Source organism: Aspergillus karnatakaensis (assembly GCF_047715665.1).
Source record: "Aspergillus karnatakaensis strain CBS 102800 unplaced genomic scaffold BJY04scaffold_1, whole genome shotgun sequence".
In the NCBI taxonomy this organism is placed as follows: Eukaryota; Fungi; Ascomycota; class Eurotiomycetes; order Eurotiales; family Aspergillaceae; genus Aspergillus; species Aspergillus karnatakaensis.
The window spans coordinates 539,301-559,050 of NW_027395713.1; the positions used below are offsets into that span (position 1 = coordinate 539,301).

The 19,750-nt window shown below is 50.3% G+C and overlaps 10 protein-coding genes across 10 annotated transcripts; 5 read left to right on the forward strand and 5 right to left on the reverse strand.

Moving 5' to 3' along the window:
* Nucleotides 1-422: 422 nt before the first annotated feature.
* BJY04DRAFT_212466 (DUF4112 domain-containing protein) lies at nt 423-1,295 on the forward strand (the record flags this gene model as incomplete). The annotated part of the gene is made up of 3 exons (XM_073714594.1): nt 423-494; nt 557-771; nt 821-1,295. The coding sequence occupies 3 exons, from the start codon at nt 423-425 to the stop codon at nt 1,293-1,295; spliced, it is 762 nt and encodes a 253-aa protein (XP_073577244.1).
* Nucleotides 1,296-1,354: 59 nt separating this feature from the next.
* Nucleotides 1,355-2,755, reverse strand: BJY04DRAFT_2364 (uncharacterized protein). Its single transcript, XM_073719980.1, has 2 exons — nt 2,504-2,755; nt 1,355-2,450 (listed from the first exon to the last, which is right to left on the reverse strand). The coding sequence occupies exons 1-2, from the start codon at nt 2,587-2,589 to the stop codon at nt 1,415-1,417; spliced, it is 1,122 nt and encodes a 373-aa protein (XP_073577245.1). The 5' UTR covers nt 2,590-2,755; the 3' UTR covers nt 1,355-1,414.
* Nucleotides 2,693-5,451, forward strand: BJY04DRAFT_175903 (putative integral membrane protein (Ptm1)). Its single transcript, XM_073709401.1, has 7 exons — nt 2,693-3,068; nt 3,124-3,315; nt 3,379-3,704; nt 3,756-3,796; nt 3,844-3,918; nt 3,969-4,579; nt 4,633-5,451. The coding sequence occupies exons 1-7, from the start codon at nt 2,994-2,996 to the stop codon at nt 4,912-4,914; spliced, it is 1,602 nt and encodes a 533-aa protein (XP_073577246.1). The 5' UTR covers nt 2,693-2,993; the 3' UTR covers nt 4,915-5,451.
* Nucleotides 5,452-5,590: 139 nt separating this feature from the next.
* On the forward strand, nt 5,591-7,537 carry BJY04DRAFT_2382 (uncharacterized protein). Its single transcript, XM_073719986.1, has one exon. It carries the CDS (start codon nt 5,636-5,638, stop codon nt 7,400-7,402), a length of 1,767 nt encoding a protein of 588 aa, XP_073577247.1. The 5' UTR covers nt 5,591-5,635; the 3' UTR covers nt 7,403-7,537.
* On the reverse strand, nt 7,477-8,895 carry BJY04DRAFT_2386 (WD-repeat containing protein SWD2). Its single transcript, XM_073719988.1, has 3 exons — nt 8,654-8,895; nt 8,380-8,599; nt 7,477-8,323 (listed from the first exon to the last, which is right to left on the reverse strand). The coding sequence occupies exons 1-3, from the start codon at nt 8,756-8,758 to the stop codon at nt 7,551-7,553; spliced, it is 1,098 nt and encodes a 365-aa protein (XP_073577248.1). The 5' UTR covers nt 8,759-8,895; the 3' UTR covers nt 7,477-7,550.
* Nucleotides 8,896-9,076: 181 nt separating this feature from the next.
* On the forward strand, nt 9,077-10,670 carry BJY04DRAFT_175906 (putative mitochondrial oxaloacetate transporter (Oac)). The gene is made up of 6 exons (XM_073709402.1): nt 9,077-9,309; nt 9,380-9,454; nt 9,521-9,650; nt 9,701-10,172; nt 10,222-10,367; nt 10,419-10,670. The coding sequence occupies exons 1-6, from the start codon at nt 9,293-9,295 to the stop codon at nt 10,509-10,511; spliced, it is 933 nt and encodes a 310-aa protein (XP_073577249.1). The 5' UTR covers nt 9,077-9,292; the 3' UTR covers nt 10,512-10,670.
* A 947-nt stretch (nt 10,671-11,617) lies between these two features.
* Nucleotides 11,618-13,481, forward strand: BJY04DRAFT_175914 (ribonucleotide-diphosphate reductase subunit RNR2). Its single transcript, XM_073709403.1, has 4 exons — nt 11,618-11,873; nt 11,950-12,195; nt 12,288-12,621; nt 12,671-13,481. Exons 1-4 carry the CDS (start codon nt 11,844-11,846, stop codon nt 13,273-13,275), a joined length of 1,215 nt encoding a protein of 404 aa, XP_073577250.1. The 5' UTR covers nt 11,618-11,843; the 3' UTR covers nt 13,276-13,481.
* On the reverse strand, nt 13,482-14,573 carry BJY04DRAFT_175915 (SRP9/SRP21 family protein). Its single transcript, XM_073709404.1, has 2 exons — nt 14,220-14,573; nt 13,482-14,156 (listed from the first exon to the last, which is right to left on the reverse strand). The coding sequence occupies exons 1-2, from the start codon at nt 14,298-14,300 to the stop codon at nt 13,746-13,748; spliced, it is 492 nt and encodes a 163-aa protein (XP_073577251.1). The 5' UTR covers nt 14,301-14,573; the 3' UTR covers nt 13,482-13,745.
* A 245-nt stretch (nt 14,574-14,818) lies between these two features.
* Nucleotides 14,819-18,410, reverse strand: BJY04DRAFT_225457 (WD40 repeat domain-containing protein; the record flags this gene model as incomplete). Its single annotated transcript, XM_073718213.1, has 5 exons — nt 17,844-18,410; nt 17,542-17,717; nt 17,299-17,459; nt 16,598-17,141; nt 14,819-16,549 (listed from the first exon to the last, which is right to left on the reverse strand). The coding sequence occupies exons 1-5, from the start codon at nt 18,016-18,018 to the stop codon at nt 14,819-14,821; spliced, it is 2,787 nt and encodes a 928-aa protein (XP_073577252.1). The 5' UTR covers nt 18,019-18,410.
* BJY04DRAFT_2427 (2-oxo-4-hydroxy-4-carboxy-5-ureidoimidazoline decarboxylase) lies at nt 18,411-19,526 on the reverse strand. The gene is made up of 3 exons (XM_073719992.1): nt 18,863-19,526; nt 18,710-18,809; nt 18,411-18,651 (listed from the first exon to the last, which is right to left on the reverse strand). The coding sequence occupies exons 1-3, from the start codon at nt 19,264-19,266 to the stop codon at nt 18,604-18,606; spliced, it is 552 nt and encodes a 183-aa protein (XP_073577253.1). The 5' UTR covers nt 19,267-19,526; the 3' UTR covers nt 18,411-18,603.
* Between the last annotated feature and the right edge of the window lie 224 nt (nt 19,527-19,750).

Consider the following 19,750-nt stretch of genomic DNA (forward strand, 5'->3'; position numbering starts at 1 on the left):
TGGTGTAGGAGAGTTGAGAGGAGAGCTGGTGACTCGGCGGATAGCCCTGGACTTACGTAGCTGAGCCACATCTCTCCCCAAGAGCCCAACATGTGGCGCACATCGACCAATAAAGGATTGTGAATGGTGTGGCGGTGCATATATTGTGGCTGAAAAGTGATCACCCCGAGATTATGTCACAAACCAAGAATGCGCTGGCGAGGTGCAATGACGTCCTCCTCCCAGGGGCTTTGACTTAAAGGGCTGGCTGAGATATATTTTGGTTTGAATCGTAGAGGAACTTAAGATCAAATTCCGCTCAGATTTATCCTCGGAACCTGTGTGAACAAGTGTCAAATCCGACTACTTCAAACGCCGATATCATTACTCGCGCGCTCTTCCCTATAGCTAATCTACTATATAGCTTAGACCGAGCACAAATCATGTCATTTCTTTTCTCCTTCATTGGGAAAAAGATTCTCGCCGAGTCTGCGAGGAATCATTTCGGACAAGAGGTAAGTCTGAAGCACTAGCATGAGCATTGCTTCGGTGGTTAACAGTTGATTACCCGAAACAGGATCCATACTTCGAGGAAGTCCCTGCGTCGCGCTTGGGACGTGCCTTTGGCAAGAAGACTCAGAAAAGGCGCAAAGCCATCCCCCCCGGTCTCTCCGAGAATGACAGCAAAGTGCTCACGCGCGTCAAACGACGAGCATATCGGCTTGACTACTGTCTTTTTAGCCTATGCGGTATCAGATTCGGCTGGGGCAGCGTGATTGGCTTGGTTCCTCTGTAGGTTAACCTCACAGGGTAATTGCAACGTTTTCTAACCGGCATCCAGCTTTGGAGATGCAGCTGATGCTGCGCTCGCGATGATGGTGCTCAAGAGCTGCGAGGATATCGACGGAGGCCTTCCCGCTCGGCTTCGAATGCAAATGACCATCAACATTTTGATTGATTTTGTCATTGGCCTCATACCGTTCGTTGGGGATATTGCAGACGCCGCATACAAGTGCAACACGCGAAACGCGATTGTTCTAGAAAAATACTTGCGGGAGAAAGGAGCGCGCATATCGTCGAGGCAGGACAGACAACACGGTACAGACGCTGATCCAAGCTTGCCAGACGAATTTGACAGATACGATTCTGAAGCTGTGCACGATCCCCGTCACGGTGGATCGGCACATAGTAAGCGTGTCAAAGACCCCGCAGTGCCACAGAAATCGCACTCTCGAAATAGCCGGAACAATAGATCAGCGCTTCCAGAAAGCGACTTGGAAAGTGGAGTTACCGACAACTCTCGGGCCCGGAGGTGATACTAGAGGCAATATACGCATCTTGCTGATTTCTTTTATGTCCATGGGTAAAATGAACAAATCTGAGTTTTTATCAATTCTCTCCTGTTCCGTAAGTAGACAGACACGTCCCACGTCCATCAGCTTAGTCCAGGGCGGGAACGTTCACATGCGTAGCAAAGGTCGATCGACGGACGGTCGACAAAGTCGCGAGTGATTCGGGTCTGGTCAAGTGTGCCCTCAGAGCTGCATATGGTAGTGTCGCACAGCACACATCTCGAACCATCTGTAGGCATTCGGGATGCATCAAGCTTGTTGGCAGTTCTTGTAACGTTAGACATAACGCCGGGGTATTTCTTTCCTTGTGATGAGACGTAACGCATCATCAATTGGTCAATGGACAGGTTCTTGGTCAGGATGTTCTCGGGGAGGGGTGTATCTGGGATTAGGATGTCGGCAAGTTCCGGGAAGGAGTTGGCATAGTTCTGTATTTCCGCAATGAAAAGGTCTCGGAGAGGGAAGCGGAATTCCACACCGAATGGGGACGCTCCATCAGACACACGCCATGTTAATGAAGAACCACGTCCTTTTGCGACATTGGCCAGAGTTTTCGCGGCCAGTCGGTCGTCTGAGTCACCCCATATAATCCCGACGCAATCTTTACTCTTGGCGAAAGCGATAATCAGCCTATTTATCAATATAGAGTCGACGTCGGTAATGGAAGTTGCAGTGGTAAGAGAGGCACGGAAAGCGTCAAGACGCTCTTTTGGAGACAGTGATGCGTCATCTTTGAAGCCCTGGCCAGCATATTTCGGGAGAATTTCATCCAACTCGCGAACATATTCGAAAACACTGTGTAAAGGGAGCCGTGTGAACGATGCGAGGCGAAAACGTTGCTGTAGGAGCTCGAAAGGCTCGTCATGCGGTGGGCTAGAGGGAGAGATAGTCGACGGTTCTATAATAAGGACATTCAAATCGAAAGGTTCCGGGGCACGTGGTTGTACAATCTGGTTTTCGAGTTGGGCATGAACCATGTGTAAAAGGACAGATGAGGACAGGCCGTACGAGAGAGGTAACAGTACTGGACAGGGGCCTGTTGCTGGTAAATCTCTCCGAAGTCGATATTTTTCGGTGCGTCTAAAGACCTTGTATCCCACAAACTTAACATAGCAGTCCCTAACAGAGAAGATGAGTTAGAACTGTAAAGGATATCGGAAGATTGACCCTACCTGCAGAGATTGCGGCGCCGGATTGTCAACACAACGTCCGCCTCCTTGCAATCATCACATAGGTTTGAAAGCTGCTTTCCGCGCATTCTGTACAATATATTATTGACTGTAATAGATCCTTCCAGAGGCGGATCGGAGGGTGGAGGGGATATTTTTCTTGGAGGCAGAATGAGCGGCGGCAGCACCGGAGCAGTTGAAGCGGCAAGCGGTGGCCGCAGCCTTATGCACGTGATATCTAATGCGCCACCTCTATTCGGAGTCGATAACCCATCATTGGCGGGCCGTCCAAGTGTCAACACGCGGCTTCTCCAAACTACAGCCACAGTTTCACCTCCGGTCGAGAGTTGGGCTTATCCTAGAACAATCTGAGCCTTGGATATTCACTGCAATCTCATATTGACTCCTCTGTTCCTCTGACGCTTTTTCCTATGCCCCTTTATTCGAATTAGACCCTTATCTGCACAGTCGCATAGCTCCAGTGGAAGTCAGTATGCGAAGCTGGGTTTGGACCCTTTGTCTGTCTGCTTTGCTGGCAGGACAGAGCCTTGCAAATGAAGCGGAAATAGTATGACTTTGACTGCCATAATTACCTGTTTACTTAGTTAACTTTGCGGTCGCAGACACAGGATGCCTCCCGTCGGTTACAATGCTCGGGCATGTATAGCCGCAAGTCCTGGGGAGGAAACGTCGATCCCTTCATCCTCACCAAGTTCGCCAAATCTACTGCCGAAGGCGATCCTATTGTCAGCCTAGTTATCTTTGAGTGGACTGATGAGGCTTTGGTTGGAAGGCGTATATCCGACGATCCCGAAGTATGTCGTTTCCCATGAGAAGTACGGAAAAGACGGTTTCGCTTATTTTCTTTTTTTCTCCAGGAATACCAGTCGATTTGCGATGAAAAGAGCGTTACAGCCAAGCTATGTACACATGATCAAGTCGGCTCTTTCCTTCTCGCCCCGAATGCTACCGACGCCTCAAAGTTTCGTATGATCTCGCAAGCAGTCAAACTCAAGAACCCCGAAGCCATCAACTATCCTGTTAAAAAGACCGGCTACTACTGCGTGAGCACATATGGATATTCTACCGATGACTACAGAGCCGTGGTAGAGTTTAGGAATGCGTACGGCGAGCTTCCAGCGGCACAGATCCCGAAATTGCCATTCTATGGAGGCCTGACAATTGTCTACGCGGTGGTCGGTTTGTATGTTCGGCTCTATTCTTGAAGTCTTGGGGTCTTGCTGACAGTCCGTAGGTACTGGGCTTTCTTATATGTCCAGAACCGCCATGACATTCGTAGGTGGCCTCGGTATAGTCATTGACCAATTGCTAATTGATACCAGTACCGGTGCAAAACTATATCACCGCAATCCTTGTATTCTTGATTGTTGAACAGCTGATGACCTGGGGCTTTTACGGTATGCCGGGCATTGGAACCTTTGTTGAAACCGTCTCTAACATAGTCTAGATTACCAAAACAGACATGGACTGAACATCGGTGCGAAAGTGCTGATGGTTATCGTCGCTGTTTTGAACGCCATACGCACTTCTTTCTCGTTCTTCCTCCTTCTCATTGTCTGCATGGGCTATGGTGTGGTCAAGCCTTCGCTCGGGCGTACAATGATCTATGTTCGCATTCTCGCCATTACTCACTTCGTTTTCGCAGTGATTTATGCTGTTGCGAGCTTGTCAATCACACCGGAAGCCGCAGGCATTCTCATTCTATTCATTGAGCTTCCTCTTGCTGGTACACTGACCGCATTCTATGTGTGGACTCTGAGCTCATTGAATGCAACAATGAAAGATCTTATCGACAGGAAGCAGAAAACAAAAGCCATGATGTACAAGAAGCTCTGGTGGTGTCTCCTTGGCAGTATTGTCGTGCTATTTGGCTTTATTTTCATCAATGCGCTTGCGTTCGCCAGCCGCACCGAGGCTGACTTCTTGCCTGATCATTGGAAGAGCCGGTGGTTTGTGTTGGACGGATGGCTAAGTATTGTGTATCTTTTCGACTTGGCTTTCATCGCCTATTTGTGGCGACCCACTGCCAACAACCGGCGATTTGCTATGAGTGATGAGGTAGGTTAAACCTAACATTCGTTTGCAAGCACTGGTGCTAATCTGATACACAGCTTGCCCAAGATGATGATGGATTCGAGATTCGATCTTTCAATGGTGCATTGGACGAAGAGGATGCCCTTGGCGGCTTAGACGAGCATTCTCCATCTGGTTCGCGCCGAGATCTATCACCAGTGCCTCCTAAGCCAGTTCCCTCCGCCGCACGTACTCGCGAGTCTCTGGATGGCGAGACGATCTTTGCTGTTGGTGAAGATGGCGACCGATGGACCGACGATGAAGACATGTCACCACGCAATTCGAATGAAAGAAAGGCTCTTACCAAGGACATGGATTAGTTCCCCGACAATCCTTGGAAGGGGTTACTTTCGTTAAACGGTCGCGACTAGTCGCGCCGCTTTTGTACTGATATTAGCCTAAGGTGGCTCAACTGCCAACATTGTACCACTAACACTGGGAAACGGCTCTTGGATCGTGACTGTATTCGACTTTGAAGGCATATGGCGGCGTTATGAATCGGTGTACTTCCGTTCCTATTTTTGTCTCCTAAACTCCTATATAATTCTTTTGAGTCTAATGCTTTTGTGATGATCGATGAACCAAACTTTTTATTTGCAGGTCTCAATAAGCGATAATTTTGTATCCCGTGGACGCCGCGGCCTGATATTTGACTCGGGCTGTTGGTAGGACTTGCTTCCGATTGGGGTTTCATCGTGTCTCATAAGGCGAGTTTGAAAGATGCGCCCAAGACAAGGCAGGCTATGCGAAGGCTAGGATCAAACTTGAAGACTAGGTACGAGAATCGGTCTCAGCTCGTATAGATTTTTCTTTGACAACATAGTATATAAGTCTGAATCGATGGTTCTAAAAGATTGCATCTTGTGACTCATTATACTGATCTAAAGCCTTCGAAAACATTCCCTTTCTATGTATAGTGTACCTACTAGTTAGCAGAGACTAGAGTTAGTTAGGTAGTATCTTATAAGTTAACTATCCATCATAAATCCCCCACCAAAAAAAGTAAACTCCCCGCATCCACAAAACACCAACCTTGACACGATGGGGGACGAAGCACGCGACCTCAACGACGCCCTAACAATTCCATCTCAGGACACTGGAACCACAGAATCTACAAACAAAGACCAAACCCCATCATCTGCAGGCGCAACCGAACAACCCCAACCCCAATCTGAATCCCTTGCCCACTCCCTCCTCACGCGATGCCGCGTCCTCCTCTCCGAGCTCGACTCTTTCAAAACCCTGCTAACGGAAACACAACGAAACCCGCAAATTGTTGAAATTCGGTCTCTTCGCTCGAATATCCTCTCTGAACTGCGGACGTTAGAGAAACTCTCCGCGCAGCTAGACGAGGCCGTCGAAGCAGGATTAAGTGCCAAACTTCAAGCGGGAAACATTACGGACCTCGACGCCGCGAGCAAATCAAAACTAGAGGCGCAAATAACTGAGGAAATCCGCGTAGCCGAAGAAAGCGAGCTACGCGTTCTACACGCATTAAAATCTGCAAATCTACCCTTCTACGAGGCGGTCTGGACTATAGCGAAGCGGAGTTGTTCGGGGGTTGTTGCGTTCGGGAAGCGGTTCTACTGGGAGACTGAGGATAAGGGGCAAAATAGCAAGGGTGGGAATACAGGGAAGGGGAAGAATAAGGATAAGCGGAAGAGTGTGCTTGTTGATATTGTGGCGGATGATGGGGAAGAGTGGGTGAAGGTTTCCACTGTTTCGGAGACAAGGCTGCTGTTTGAGATGGCGGAAAAGGGGTGGGAGGCCGAGTCCGAGGATGGGAATGGAGAGGAGAGGACAGTGCTGCAAAATCATGACTGTGGGGAGGACAGCGATCTTGATGGCGATGATGACGAGATTGAGCTGCTGAAGCTGGCGAATGATATGAGAAAAGCTGCGAGTTTGGTTAGGGTGGACTACAGGCAGCCGCGGCTGCGGTTTGTGATTCCGAAAGTCGAGGAAGAGAAAACGCCAGAAATTGATGATTTGTTAAATGCCATAAGGAGCTATGGGGTGACGGTCAACTGTGGAGAGGATGTATTTACATCCATCCCGAGCACTGGAGGCGAACCCCAGCCGAATGGGGATGCTCCAGCTAGAGAGGAGGTTCGAAATCTTCTGCCAAACCATTTCAAGAAATTCACTCCCACGCTGAATGTCGACTGTACCATACTGCTCGCCGTCATCTCAGACTTGTCCCATAGCAAGGAAATAACGCCTTCTCCGAAACATCACAAAGCCATCAACAGACAGATTGAGATTGAGCGTGAATGGCCTTTGTTGCCAACAGAACTTTGGCAGGCAATGAAAGCTCGTGACCTACTATGCACTAGTGAAGCTGCTATAAGGATGCGCGAAATTGTGGAAACAATTGGTACCGAAACGGAAAGAAAAAGGATGGCAGTCTTGATGGGCGATCAGTTTGCTGGTGGCGCAAAGTCAGCAAGTCTCCTTGAGGAACTTCAAAAGCTGTCAGACTATCAAGTACCTGCTGATCTGAAACTCCCGATTAAAACAGTCGACGCCAAGGCTGCGATGGAGTCTGAAGCCAAACAGGCAAAGCTCCCTCTGATTGCCCAGGAATTGGAAAGTATACTATCCAATATCAATGGCAGCGTATTTATGTACGGTTGGGTCACGGGGATAATGACCATCACGAGCAACCGGACGGTGGTCAAACAGATCGAGGCCATGATCGAATCACACAGGGCTGACGAAAACCTTGAAACCCTGCAAGGGCCGCTGATCTGGGTGTGTGACACAGCCCGAAGCCTGATAGGCAAAGAAAAGGGCCGAAAAAGATGAAAATCCTTATAGAATCCGACTTGAAAGCTGCAATTCCACCGAGATAATAGAAATAAGAGTCCTTGGGTTCGGAGAAATGCCACGTCCTATACCGCCAATGCTGATTGTCTTATTGTTGCTGTTATGTCCTCTCTCGGGTTGACCGGCCCTACGCGGCCTTCGGTGTATCTTCCGGCAGCCAGAAGAAGACTTCCTTATCTGCGGAAGCTAGCATGTTGAACCTCGGGTTATACTCAAGGATAGCAGTCCGCCGGGGATGAGGTAGCCTGGTCATTGGCTGCAAGAGATGGTTCGTTTCGGGAGTCTGCTGCAAATCCCATACCAGCAAGTCCTGCTGGTCTCCCGCCCCGCCAATAACGTACCTACCCTCAGGTGTGAAGCAAGCGTCACCTTGTCCAAGAGGCTTCCCGGTGGTTGACACAGGCGCGGCTCGCCCAGGCGACCCATTCTTGCCGACCAGGAAAGCCTTCAAACTACCTTCAAAGGCATCAAGGACAAAATGGCCATGGTAGTCCGTTCCAACAAGCAAATGTTTCCCATCATTGGAGAACTCAAGACGAGTCCATGCCCTTCCGCGCGTGGACGAAGTATATTGTGCCTCGTAAGGGGCAAGATCGAAGGTCGAGAAGGGAGCCTTGTCGTAGTTTCGGAAGTCGTAGAGAAGAACAGATGAAGTAGACTGAGAAGCGATTGCGATTACCGATGCCGAAGGGTCAAACGCCACGAGATACGGAGTCGAGAGCTTCAATTTCCCTTGAGCATGTCTGGAGTTCAAATCCCAGATCGCAATTGTGTCGTCCTTGGAGCATGAGATGACCGAGTCGCTGCCCGGCGAGAGCGCCAAACACGTCACTTTATCTGTGTGTCCGGAGAAGTAGCGTATATATCCTTCGCTGTGCAAGTCAAGCAATCGCAGAGAATCTGATCCAAGTAAGCGAATGGTGATCCAACCACACTAAATCTAGGTATGTACCTACCATCTACTTTTGTACTGGCATGAAGGACCTGGCGAGGGTGATGGGTAAATCGAGCCAAATGCGCGCCGTATTTCTTGCTAGGAACCATTTTCGTCGACTTGCCTCCTTTGACATCGTAGATTTGAATAATATCATCGTCGCCGGAAGCAACGACATGTTCGCCCTGGTCGTCGAAGTCAAGAGACGTTACAAAGGTGTCCTGTTTGGCCGTCTTGAACACCTAGGTAAAGTATCGGGTTAGATTCGAGCTAGACAAGGAATCAATCTTTCCCACCTTCGCGGGCCGAAAACTACGGATGACATCCGACACCTTCTGGGTCTGAAGAGTGGCCTGCTGCTGGGGAAGCTGTTGCGGTGTTGACTGGCCGCCTTCCGCCATTTCGACGGGAATTGAGAGAGTATCTGAGGATTGAAGATAAATAAGGACGGATATAATCCCAACGCTAAGCCAGATAACGAACTACAGCCGCTCAGATCCGGGGTATCTTGGTTCGAGAGCTTCTGGAGCTCTGCCTGTTCCTGGAGTTAGAAAAGCCTCATAAACGCGCGTTTGCACGGGCTCGGCGTGACAATGTTGTTCCCCTCCGGCGGCTACTACCGGCAAGAAAGGGCCTAGTCTAGCCGAGGTCGGACCAGGGACTGCAAGCTGGACCAATCATACTGGTTTCATCTCCATCACCGACATCGCGGGTCTATTCTGACATTTATAATTCATGACCATTGAGACACTTTCCTGCCAGTTCACAGGGCCATTGTCAACTTCATTCACTCCCTGTACGATTGTCAGAGACTTGTTAAGTACCCTATAGTATAAGTATCTTTTTGCTTGCCTTTGTTTCGCCCATCATCGAGCCCTAGACACCAAAAACTGTGACCGAGTCACCTCCGCTTACGGAGCTCATATCTCAGCCTCATGGCTACCACAACCGGGTATGTTACACTCACGGATAATTCGTAACCTGAGCGACTTGGCGACTGATACCATCCTATGAATCTGTAGCGCGTTCATTGCCGGGGGCATTGCAGCATGCGGCGCAGTCACCGTTACACACAGCTTCGAGACAGTTAAGATCCGGTATGCGATTCACCACCTCTAGACCCATGTCTTTCAGGCAACAGTCCTAATCGACGACCTACCTAGTCTACAATTACAAGGAGAGCTACAGGCAAAGCAAGAAGCAGTCAAGAAGTACAAGGGTGTCTTGCACGGTGTGAAGGTTATTTTGCAAAATGAGGGTCCTCGAGGACTGTTTCGAGGAATAGGCTCAGCAGTATGTTCTACGTCTTGGAAATTGGTACTCGGTGGCTAACACCAGGAAAGTACATCTACCAGGTGCTCCTCAATGGATGTCGTCTGGGCTTCTATGAACCGATCCGCACCGGACTCACCACCGCCGTCTATGACGATCCAAAGGTCCAATCACTCGGTATCAACGTCTTCGCTGGCGCATCCTCAGGAATAATTGGCGCTGCTGCAGGATCACCGTTCTTCCTCGTTAAGACCCGCCTCCAGTCCTTCTCTCCCTTCCTCCCCGTCGGCACACAGCATCAATATCGGAATTCGTTTGATGGCTTGCGGAAGATCTTCGCCTCTGAGGGCGTTGGGGGTCTATATCGTGGAGTCGGCGCGGCTATGGTGCGAACGGGCTTCGGTAGTTCTGTGCAGCTACCCACATACTTCTTTGCCAAGAGGCGCTTGGTCAAGCATCTAGGCATGGAAGAGGGTCCCGCTCTCCACCTGGCTAGCAGTACTGCCTCCGGATTCGTTGTTTGCTGCGTTATGCATCCTCCTGGTAAGAGCTCTCAATTCGTGCCAGCCTCTCTTCTCTAACGCAATCTCAGATACAATCATGTCGAGAATGTACAATCAGACCGGTAACTTGTACAAGGGTGTGTTTGACTGCTTGGCGAAGACCATCAGAACAGAAGGTTTCTTCGGTATCTACAAGGGCTACTTCGCACACCTGGCCCGTATCCTACCTCATACTGTGAGTGACTTCCGCGAAATCTTTATTAGATAAGCTCTAATTCGCATACAGATCTTGACCCTCAGTTTGGCCGAGCAAACCAATAAACTCATGCGCAAGGCCGAGGACAGGTTCCTTTCAGACTCGCTCAAGGCCAATCTATAGGAGTTGCATGAAGGTCATTTTTTCGGTTTCCCCGCACTACGAAGGTGAAGACTGACATTTCGCGATTGGCGCTTCGGAATGTATATATGGGCGTTTTGATGTTGGCATGCCGTCTATAGATCGTTATAGATATCAATTGGTTAATCAATGCAAGGTCGATATATTAATTAATGATGGCACATGCCGATATGTAAGGTACGTAGCACAGACACGCTTTGGGATCCAGTGGACGCCTTCGACGCGTCTGAAAAACATCGCGGAGCTGAAACGACCCCACCCACATTCCACTTTACTTAGAGACAGCGCTAGCTTTGTGGCCAGAATCTGGGATCTGGACCTTTACTGCGACAACAAGATTCTTAATTTGATATCCGTAAATCCGAAGGCCATTGCCAATGCTCCGTGCCTTGCCCACGGGACGAATAAGCAACCAACCGGATTCAGCGCAGTGGGCGCCGTGTTTGGCAACGCGTTTTGGAGCACGTAAACAAGGATTGTTCCGAAGGGATCAAGACAGCTTACTCCGATAATTCGTAAGGATCAGCCCTAACTTTTGTGTGGGGGTTAGTGGATAATGCTTTGTCGGTAAGGGGAGAAGATGGCAGGACAAGGAGACGGGGAGGCTTGCAGTCGCACGAGTCAAGACGAGCTCCTGTTTACGGGTTTGACTTTTGGCCATTTATGTAACGATAAAAGCCCCCTTGCAAGGTGCGAACTACCAGAAATGATAATAATCAAGAAATCATACACTCAACTTCAGGTTGGCTCCTGGGCGCTTTCTGAGGGCCCAGGGGAGCAGGAGAGCACGCGTAGGAGTAAGATTGATTGAGGGCTGATCCAGATGATCAGATAAGATTAGGCTGCTGCAGGCTGCAGCTGGAAACTTGCTGAGGAGCTGAGCGCGTCTTATTTTATTCGGCGAGCAAGAGAAGTTTTGCGACTGTGGAGACAAGCTTAGTGGAGAATTTGAATGGGAAAGAGAAAACCGGATCGAATTGATGAGCAGTGGTCTGAGAAACGCAATAATCGTCATACCTCATCGTGTTGAGCAACTTGAGACGCGGTCTTATATGCTGCCTGAGGCTTTTAACTACCTAAAAGGATATCCGCCAGCCACCAAAATCGCGCTAAGTCACGTGCCACGCGACTTAGCCTGTCGCGCTAGCGGTCACGTCTCGCTGCAGAGGAAGTATTTCTTGTCGCCCTCTTCTCCATCTGAGCTACCTGTTTTCTCTTCATCCTATCCCTCAAAACCTGGAGTCCTTCTGCTGTTTGTGTGTTCAATTGCACCTCCAGTCTTGCCTTCTTCTCTTCTACTAAGTGGCCTTCACAATGTCTGCGCAGGTTACTCCCTCGAAGCAGGTACGTCGCTCGCCATGTCTCGTCGAACTGAGACGCGTCGCGAGTCGACCCAATAGCTAACAATTGACCTGGACAGGCTGCTTCCTCGCTTGAGAACCTCAAGATGAGCGACTCTCCCGTTAAGAAGCTCAGCTTCGATGCTGCTGGCAAGGAGAACGCCCCAATCTCAACCCCCATCGTCGACGCCCCCATCAAGACCATCGCAGAGAAGCCCGTTGAGGTCTCCAAGGCCCAACTCGACATCCAGGCAATTGAGGCCAACGAGCCTCTGCTTCAAGAGAACCCTCACCGTTTCGTTCTGTTCCCCATCAAGTACCACGAGGTGAGTGCGGCACGCCACGCGTCACGCGTAAAGTGGAATTTTCTTACCGCTTTTGGAACAATCTCGACTGACCCTTGTCTCGCAATCTACAGATCTGGCAAATGTACAAGAAGGCCGAAGCTTCCTTCTGGACCGCCGAAGAGATTGATCTCTCCAAGGACCTTCACGATTGGAACAACCGCCTGAACGATGACGAGCGCTTCTTCATCTCCCGCGTCCTTGCTTTCTTCGCCGCCTCCGATGGCATTGTCAACGAAAACTTGCTTGAACGTTTCAGCGGTGAAGTCCAGATCCCTGAGGCTCGCTGCTTCTATGGCTTCCAGATCATGATTGAGAACATCCACGCCGAGACCTACTCTCTCTTGATTGATACCTACATCAAGGAGCCCAAGCAGCGCACCTACCTCTTCGACGCCATTGATACCAGTATGTTCCGAGACAACTTTTTAGATGACTGCTCGCTGACATTAGAAAGTTCCCTGCATCAGAAAGAAGGCCGACTGGGCTATCCGGTGGATCCAGGACAAGGAATCCACCTTTGCTCAGCGTCTGGTCGCGTTCGCTGCCGTTGAGGGTATTTTCTTCTCCGGCTCATTCGCCTCTATCTTCTGGCTGAAGAAGCGCGGTCTGATGCCCGGTCTCACGTTCTCCAACGAGCTTATCTCTCGCGACGAGGGTCTTCACACCGACTTCGCCTGCTTGCTCTTCTCTCACCTCAACTGGCGTCCGTCAAACAAGGTTGTCGAGGACATTATCGTCGAGGCCGTTGCCATTGAGAAGGAATTCCTGACTGAGGCTCTTCCTTGTGCTCTTCTTGGCATGAACTCCAAGCTCATGTGCCAATACATCGAGTTCGTTGCGGACCGACTCCTCGTCGCTCTTGGCAACAAGAAATTCTACAACGCTACCAACCCCTTCGACTTCATGGAGTCTATCTCCCTTGCGGGTAAGACCAACTTCTTCGAGAAACGTGTCGGTGACTACCAAAAAGCTGGCGTCATGGCCAGCACCAAGAAGGATGCCAAGGAAGAAAGCACGTCCAGCAGCGGCAACGGTCTGTCCTTCGACGAGGACTTCTAAACAGCGCAACGTTATACCCCTCCCCTCTTGTTTTCTTGTTCTTGGCTGTTTATTGATTGATGATTATTGAAGGATACGCATGGGCTCGGCGTTGTATAGGCGGCATCTCTTTTGTTTTATGTATTAATTGTCTTGTCTCATGCGCTACGGTATGGGATGTGGCATGTATTTAGTGAATAGGTTATATCAAGTGTACATTGGATATTTAGACTTGGTAATGTACAGTATAGCATCAGCATGGAGTGTAACGCCACCTCAACCCAGTAGACGCTGAAGACTCGTCTTCAATGTCGTAGACTGCCGAACCCAACATTCGGATCAATGTATTAGCCCCAAGGCTTTGCAGATAGCTCAGAGTCTGAGCTTTCACACAAGCCCGTACCACATTCAAGCCCATCGAGTTGCCCATGCAACAATAATTTATATTGCACCATTTCCCCCCTAACCCAACCACAGCACCTAGGCATCCCTCATTTCTTTCCCTTCTTCTTCCCCTTCCCCTTGCCTCCTTTACTTATGCCCGCCGAACTCGTCCCCGCACTCACACCCGCACCCAAAGCCGGCGACCCAGCTCCAGCTTCTGTCCCAGTCCCCGTCGCCTCAGCAGCCTCAACGGCCCCAGTCACACCCCCGGAATCCAAGCTTCCCAGGTCCGCACCGCCGGCTAACAAACCAAGCGCCGTAATCAGCCGTCCGACCTCGGCGGCCTTATTTGTGCGGTATTTCAGGCAGATCCCCGCTTCCGGGGTATAAGTTTTCATCGTGAGGATTGCGAGGGGTGTTTTCGGTGGGGCGTCTTTCTCGTCGGAGGGCGTTGACTGTTGTTGTGTTTTGGGGGATGTGGAGGGCTTAGGGTAGGTGTATTTTGTTACTATCCGGGTCTGTGGAGTTGGATCGTTAGTGGTTGTTTGGATTGAATGGGACGGGTAGGATCAGGGACGTACAGAGTTGGGGTATGCTTGCAGCAGGAGAGAGGATTCCTTGAGGTAGGAGGCTGATGTTGGGAGGTAAGGGCCTGAAGGCATTTTGACAGAGGGACTGTTTCGGTTTCCTGCTTTGGTGGGCTTTTGTTGGTGAGGTTTGAACGTGATTTATAGACCCGGGTTCGTTTGGGGTGAATTAAGGTTTTATTCGTAGTGTGAGGGAAGAAATGGCGGTGGTGGCAGTCCTGGAGAATTTGTGGAGTTGTGATAGCGGACTTGGTGGTGAGGTATTAGTGTGGGTGGGTGGTTTGGCTTGGCGGTGGATATGCTCAGGACTATGCAGTCCAGCAATGCATGAAATCCAATGACTTGGAATTAGGCACCAGTGAATGATACTGCTCTTAAAAAGTCTTGATGGTCCTCTCATTTAAGTCGTTACATGGGTACTTTACAAAATGGCAATGCTAAATCCAGTCATCAAATCAATCCAAGTCCAGGCCAATCCGTCCAGCCTGTCCAACCAACATGCTATATAACGCCACATCTACATGAGCCAACCACCGTTATATGTGCTTATGTGCAAATATTCAAAAGTTTGGTAGGTATTGAGAAGGGGTGTGTCACTCCTCAAAGGGCGAGGGGATGGGACGAGAACAACGCACGCATATCAAGCGCTGCTTTCCATTCCGGCCCTTCGTCGCTTTGAAGTTCGTTCCCCAGCAGCCATCACACCGGAGGACTTCGTTCTCCTCACCGGAGGCATTGGAAGAGGCATACTCGCTGCTAAGTATGCTCCTACCTGTGCTTCTTCGTTCAGGCCCGCTAAGCCGTGCATTTGGATTCAGAAGGCCAGGAGATTCACGGTTGATTGCGAGAGCATCTTGCGTGATCTTGTTGTAAAAAGCATAACTGTGGTCACCTTGTAGCCAGAGCGGATTGTCCTTGGTGTCTCCCTTGTTTATCACCGTGGCTGCGGACGGGGTTGTCGGGGTGGGAGTAATGTTGCGGTCCTCTGTCTTCGCGCCGCCGCGTTTCACGGCGATGCTGGAACGCGGGCTCTCGAACGATGACTTATATGCAGACGGAGGCGGAGACGTGGTGAATCCTGAGCGTGATTCACCCCGCACACCTGACGATCCACGTCCTGGGCTCGAGTTTCGAGACACACCTCGCATGGCTTTGTGCGGAGACGGGCTTCGAGTTCGTGTTCTTTGCTGATCTTTGCTATTCCCATTTTCATGCCCGATAACAGAATTGCGCCACGAAATTATACGCTCAGACGGTGTTTTGTGTGAAGAGTCCTTGCCGATAGAAGAGGCGATACTCTGCCGCGCAGAGTTGGACCGTCGCAAGAGCCGCCGGGAGATCGTCGAGTGGGTATCCCAACTATCATACCTGCGCTTCTGATATGCGCAGTCCTGTCGGAAAACTTTGATCTTTCCCGAGTAATCTGCTGCAATTATGATATTCCCATCCGGATGCGTTGAACGAGATAGATACCCCGGAGATTCTTGAGCCATCTTACTGGCCGTTGAGATGCGGTTTTGACGACTATTCTCCTTGTCTTTGCCGGACTGGTTCCCAAGCATGACCGGTGGTGGGTTGCATAGGTCGTATATTGGATCTTCTGATAGCCCGAGAACCTGCTTTGTCTTGCTCGGAGCCATGACTGCGGCGGTCACCATTGCAGACTGGGTGTCAAGGACCTCAAAAGCTCGTTTGTCTGCATCTTTTTCCACCGGGCCCAAAGGCCAGATGTAGGCCCTACGATCCTCACTACCACAAATCACATGCTTTCCATCGTCGCTGAAAGTCGCCCTGATCTGGCTGCATGTGTTCTCGTTGCCGCGGAATTTGGCTTCCAGAGTCCGGTCTCGAAAATCATACATACGGATGCGGGAGTCATTGCTGGTAATCAAAAGCTTCACGGCGCCTTCTGGGTCATCTTGAGGCAGAACCATTGTGTCTATACCGGTAATCTTACTACCTTTCGCGTTGCGACCTCGTGCCGAACGAACATGGATGCTTCCTGCCGGTTTCATGCCGTCCGTTTCGTATATGTTCAACATTCCGTTCAAGCAACCCGCCAGCGAATATTTCCCATCTGGGGTGAAGGAAACCGATGTTATCATATCAGGTACCGTCACGGTGAAAGCCACGCTCTTGTCCGGGATACTCCATAACCGCAGCTTCATATCCAGGGAGCCAGCGAGAAAAAAGCGGTCGTCCCGGGGATGGAACTGGATTGACGTGACGAAATCGCTGTGTTTGAAGCAGCACAGACATTCCAGTCGAGATACATGCCACAGCCGGACTGTTTTATCCATAGACGACGAGAGAAGAAAGTTATTCTATTTTCAGTCAATTATGAGGTCGCACACCAATAACAAGCAGCTTACTTTACTCCAGCTCAGATCAAGTATACTTCCAGTGTGGCTATCGTACACCTGCACCGGTTTCTCCTTGAAAACTGGGGCTTTTAACCGCAGAATCTCGTCATCATCACCTTCGGAATCTGTCGAGTCTCTGTCCTCTGGTGACGCAATGACGGACCAGACTCTGACCTTCCGATCCTGTCCAGCGGCGGCGAGATACTTGCCATCTTTTGAGAACATCAAGGCCCAAACGGCTTTTCCATTCGATTTACTGCCTTGAGTGGTCGCGGTTCCGGGCCGCTCCTCCTCATCCGCCTGGCCAGCATTGTCGGCACCTTCCAGTTCTTGGGCAGGAAATAGCCGGTTAAACGTTTTCTCTTTTTTGTAATGCGCTCTGACTCTGATATACTTCGGGGGTGGTGGAAAGCGGGGGAAGAACCCTATGGGTTGCGCAGCGGCCGGGGCGTCATTCCGGGCATTTCCCATCTCCGATACATTGTCCTCTTCATCTGAGAATATTTCCTTCTTCTTTCCAGGAATTATGCGACTTAAGAACGAAACGCCTTTTCTGCGCGGCAGTTAGTCGCAGGTTATAGAAACAACATTTCCAGGTGGTACAAAAGTGATGCGCAAACGACGACTCAATGTGAGGGGGGGTTGCGTGGAAGGATTATAGGTGCCGCTCGTCGACAGACTCAAATGGTTTCGGTTTCCGGGACACGTACTTCTTTTCTTTGGATGGTTTCTGGGGTGCTTGGTCGCCGCGGTTGGGACCCTGCTCGACGGGGTTGTATCTCTCTGGCGCGCCAGCTTCAGCCTCGTAAGACGCCCGCCCCAGTAGCTTTAACGGGATTGACTTCTGGGTATTGGTTCGCTTGATGATATGCTGAATCAGGCAACATGTAATCAGCCACTAGTGCTCACTGATTGCAGACAGGACCGAGGGGAACATGGATCGTCAGCCTTACTTGTGATAACGGATCAATCGCGCTCGAGTCGGCGCTCTCGAAGACGGTCGGCGATGAAGTAGAATTCCTCCCGGCAAGGCCGGAGCCAGAGCCATAGACCGGCGCAACGCGCGAAGGCCTTCTTGCATCTTGCAAATTCCCACTCGAACCGGAAGCAACGTCGGAGGCAGCGGAGCCTGTACAAAAGACAAAGCAAAAGCAAGTACGAGTCAGCGAATGAGAGTCTTTGCGCAAAGCACCGGAGATGCCGGAGGACTTGGGACACGAGGTTCATATCGGAGTGTCTTGTGACAAGAACATACCAATTGGGTACGATTGAGAGGACCGGAGCAGTCCAGATCGCACTGGGGTGATTGGACTAGATTCGTCGACGAAGCTGTTGTTGTTCGCGTCGTTGATGGTCGAGCCCGACGGGTCACTCGTGATGATCGCGGGGACGGATGACCCTAGACCATCTCGTCTCAGAGCCTCCACCATGACTTACTTGAATTCATCGCATGCGCGACGAAGCAGGAGGGTGAGATGCGACGATAGGAAACTCGGCAAGACTCTCGGAAGAAGGGCGAGGGGGAGGGAAGAGGAGAGAGAGAAGTGGAAGGCCGGCGGATGGAGCGCGGAACGAATAATTCCTAGTCCCTATCTCTCAGTCCTAGATGGAGCAGGGTTTTCAGGTTAGACTAAGCAAAGATAGTTACAAGAGAATTTCTCCGCGATAGGCCATTTCTCAAGACAGGCCATTCTTGTCTCATTTTAGTGACAGTGTGTGGTCTGGACCCTGAGCCGCGGAGAGACGCTTGCGATTTGCGAGCTATGATTTCATCGCCACCGGACTCGGTATCTGATCATCAATGGATGTCTACGGAGTACTTGGATACTTGTTCAACCACTTCAAGGAGAGAGAAGAGCCCTTGAGATGCGTATCGCTGATCACATAAGACTCTAAAATCGAATTTCAGGGTTGATTTATACGTTGTGAGGCTGAAAACTACTGTCAGATCCCACGACTGTTTCTATTGTCAGCATCTTAACTCCTGTTTTATGTGAATGCTTGATCATAATAGATCAGTTTTGCAGCTTCCCTGCCCTATCTTTGGCGATATCACACATTGCCTTGATGTGAAGATCAGCGTGTATCATGTAAAGGTCTGGCAGCAACGTTGTAACTAACCTGGATGATCTCTTCAACCTCCCGCTCAGCATCCCCCCGATTCATCCTCTCACGCATTTCCTCCATGATCACGTCCCTGCTTCGGCCATTGACAAACGTTCTGGGCATAAACGGTTAGTACTCACTCGAAACCACTAGCTTCAAGCAGCATACACAAATCGAAGGCCCGGAAACTTGTCTTCATATTCAGCGTTCAGTACCCGCAGTTGTTCAGCCTGTTCCCCCGCGCCTGTGTTCAAGTTCGCCTGTTCTTTCTTGCTCAATTCGCTCAAATGCTCTACAGCAGCTGTTTTTGGCTGCCCCAGACGAGGATGCGACCCGAGAATACCAACGAGGATGTCTTTGTCAGTCGGGGAATTGGCGGCCGACAGCGCTGACATCCGACCTCCCACGGCGTCGATTAGGCTGGAGTATGACGAGAAGGTCTGACCGGCTAACACAGGTGCCATGAGAGTATGAAGTTCTGGTGATGACTCGAAGAGGGTGTCGAGCGCTTGGAATTGCTGCTCTTGAGGTAGGTCCTTTAGAGAGGAGGGTGGAGGGAGAGAGGGTGCCATTGTTGGATATATAGTATGGTGGAATACAATGAGCTGAAATCCTCTAGATCGAGATGTGAGGAGGGTACTTGGTTGATATAGCAAAAGTCATGGATTCAATCATCCACCCCCGTTTCTAAGTCCCCGCATCGGCGCTCTCCGAGTCTGGCGGGGCGGAGCGAAGCATCGGAACAGGGCCACGATCTATATCTACAGAGTACTTGGGTAGGGAGATGGTGAACGACCACCTGCATCTACAATGTCTTGGCGCTTCAGGGAACTCGGCTGGCTTCTAGAAGGATGTCACAGTGAGGAATCTTCCAGACTAGACTTACATAGCCTGGTGGAGGACGGGATAGCATGAAATAGTTCGTCGCCAAGCGCTATCCAGGGTGGTTTTCGTTCATCAAACATTATGAATCGAAGCATTTCATTGGGCGAGAGAGGACACTACTCTTCTATTAAGATGATGATCGGGAAATTGGGTAGACATGAAACTCTAGTG

What these genes read in the sequence shown, in the direction of transcription:
- BJY04DRAFT_2364 (XM_073719980.1), bottom strand. Translation starts at nt 2,589, where the DNA reads ATGCGCGGAAAGCAGCTTTCAAACCTATGTGATGATTGCAAGGAGGCG. An exon ending in CGGCGCCGCAATCTCTGCAG is followed by an intron (nt 2,451 to 2,503) that starts GTAGGGTCAATC and finishes CTTCTCTGTTAG; the next exon opens with GGACTGCTATGTTAAGTTTG.
- BJY04DRAFT_175906 (XM_073709402.1), top strand. An exon ending in CTGCGTTATGCATCCTCCTG is followed by an intron (nt 10,173 to 10,221) that starts GTAAGAGCTCTC and finishes ACGCAATCTCAG; the next exon opens with ATACAATCATGTCGAGAATG. An exon ending in CCCGTATCCTACCTCATACT is followed by an intron (nt 10,368 to 10,418) that starts GTGAGTGACTTC and finishes ATTCGCATACAG; the next exon opens with ATCTTGACCCTCAGTTTGGC.
- BJY04DRAFT_2427 (XM_073719992.1), bottom strand. Translation starts at nt 19,266, where the DNA reads ATGGCACCCTCTCTCCCTCCACCCTCCTCTCTAAAGGACCTACCTCAA. An exon ending in TTTCCGGGCCTTCGATTTGT is followed by an intron (nt 18,810 to 18,862) that starts GTATGCTGCTTG and finishes GTTTATGCCCAG; the next exon opens with AACGTTTGTCAATGGCCGAA. An exon ending in AGGTTGAAGAGATCATCCAG is followed by an intron (nt 18,652 to 18,709) that starts GTTAGTTACAAC and finishes CTTCACATCAAG; the next exon opens with GCAATGTGTGATATCGCCAA.
- BJY04DRAFT_175915 (XM_073709404.1), bottom strand. Translation starts at nt 14,300, where the DNA reads ATGCCTTCAGGCCCTTACCTCCCAACATCAGCCTCCTACCTCAAGGAA. An exon ending in TGCAAGCATACCCCAACTCT is followed by an intron (nt 14,157 to 14,219) that starts GTACGTCCCTGA and finishes CCAACTCCACAG; the next exon opens with ACCCGGATAGTAACAAAATA.
- BJY04DRAFT_175914 (XM_073709403.1), top strand. Translation starts at nt 11,844, where the DNA reads ATGTCTGCGCAGGTTACTCCCTCGAAGCAG. An exon ending in AGGTTACTCCCTCGAAGCAG is followed by an intron (nt 11,874 to 11,949) that starts GTACGTCGCTCG and finishes TGACCTGGACAG; the next exon opens with GCTGCTTCCTCGCTTGAGAA. An exon ending in TCCCCATCAAGTACCACGAG is followed by an intron (nt 12,196 to 12,287) that starts GTGAGTGCGGCA and finishes CGCAATCTACAG; the next exon opens with ATCTGGCAAATGTACAAGAA.
- BJY04DRAFT_175903 (XM_073709401.1), top strand. Translation starts at nt 2,994, where the DNA reads ATGCGAAGCTGGGTTTGGACCCTTTGTCTGTCTGCTTTGCTGGCAGGA. An exon ending in GTATATCCGACGATCCCGAA is followed by an intron (nt 3,316 to 3,378) that starts GTATGTCGTTTC and finishes TTTTTTCTCCAG; the next exon opens with GAATACCAGTCGATTTGCGA. An exon ending in CCAGAACCGCCATGACATTC is followed by an intron (nt 3,797 to 3,843) that starts GTAGGTGGCCTC and finishes AATTGATACCAG; the next exon opens with TACCGGTGCAAAACTATATC.
- BJY04DRAFT_2382 (XM_073719986.1), top strand. Translation starts at nt 5,636, where the DNA reads ATGGGGGACGAAGCACGCGACCTCAACGACGCCCTAACAATTCCATCT.
- BJY04DRAFT_2386 (XM_073719988.1), bottom strand. Translation starts at nt 8,758, where the DNA reads ATGGCGGAAGGCGGCCAGTCAACACCGCAACAGCTTCCCCAGCAGCAG. An exon ending in GTAGTTTTCGGCCCGCGAAG is followed by an intron (nt 8,600 to 8,653) that starts GTGGGAAAGATT and finishes TACTTTACCTAG; the next exon opens with GTGTTCAAGACGGCCAAACA. An exon ending in TGCCAGTACAAAAGTAGATG is followed by an intron (nt 8,324 to 8,379) that starts GTAGGTACATAC and finishes TACTTGGATCAG; the next exon opens with ATTCTCTGCGATTGCTTGAC.